The sequence below is a fragment of the Chrysochloris asiatica genome, unplaced genomic scaffold, assembly GCF_000296735.1.
Source record: "Chrysochloris asiatica unplaced genomic scaffold, ChrAsi1.0 scaffold00372, whole genome shotgun sequence".
Lineage (NCBI taxonomy): Eukaryota > Metazoa > Chordata > Mammalia > Afrosoricida > Chrysochloridae > Chrysochloris > Chrysochloris asiatica.
Window position 1 is genome coordinate 1,137,476 of NW_006408890.1, and position 996 is coordinate 1,138,471.

At 45.3% G+C, this 996-nt stretch overlaps 1 protein-coding gene across 1 annotated transcript in view; it reads left to right on the forward strand.

The window, feature by feature from the left end:
• Nucleotides 1–996, forward strand: part of CSF2RA (colony stimulating factor 2 receptor, alpha, low-affinity (granulocyte-macrophage)) — a 56,318-nt gene that overhangs the window by 36,548 nt on the left and 18,774 nt on the right. Inside the window, exon 8 of the mRNA XM_006876263.1 lies at nucleotides 415–547. Coding sequence (XP_006876325.1) covers nucleotides 415–547 — 133 coding nt within the window. The remainder of the gene's footprint in view (nucleotides 1–414; nucleotides 548–996) is intronic.

Genomic DNA, 996 nt, shown 5'->3' on the forward strand with positions numbered 1-996 from the left:
TGGACAGACAGACAGACAGATAGATAGACAGACAGACAGACAGATGTGATAGATAGATAGATAGATAGATAGATAGATAGATAGATAGATAGATGGATGGATGCATGGATGCATGGATGGATGCATGGATGCATGGATGGATGGATGGGTGGATGGGTGGGTGGGTGGATGGATGGATAGATAGATACATAGATAGATACAGAGATACATAGATACATAGATGGGATAGATACATAGATGGGAAAGATACATAGATAAATGCACACACACACACACACACATATATATATACCCTCACAAGTTGAAACAAACCACATCTGAGAGATGACCCTGGCGGGGCTCTGCTTGAACAGAAATGTGTTTACAGAAGGACGAGGCCCAGGCTCCCCTCTCGCTCTCGCCTGTGTTTTCCAGATTCAAGAAGACGACAGCACACAGTATTACTGCTGGTTTCCAAATATCAAGCTGCAACATGGTGCCGAGATCACCATCAACGTGACTTCTGATGGCAATGAATATAATAAGATCCTGAAACTGGATAATCCAGGTAAGGAGGAGCAATGTGCTGCTACAAATGGGTCAGAGTCCCCAGGGAACGCAAACAGCTAAGCACACGCCTCATAGCCACAGGGATGGCGGTTCAAGTGCACCCAGAGGTTCTGAGGAAGAAAGACCTCGCAGTGTGATGGCACTGCCATGGGGCACTGGAAACTGATTTGGTTTCAGGATACAGAAGTAAAAGCAAAGAGAGGAGCAGAATATTCAGTCCCACAGGTACTTTGGAAGAAAGATCTGGCAATCAAATTCTGGAAAATCATCCAATGAAAATCCTGTAGGCATCGCTCTACTCTGACACACATGGGGCACCATGAGTGGGATCTACTTATGAAAAACCATCCACTGAGAACCCTGTGGGGCACAGTTCTACTCTGACACACACGGGGCACCATGAGTGGGATCGATAAGATTTTGACTTTTGTTCTACATTTTTCTGCT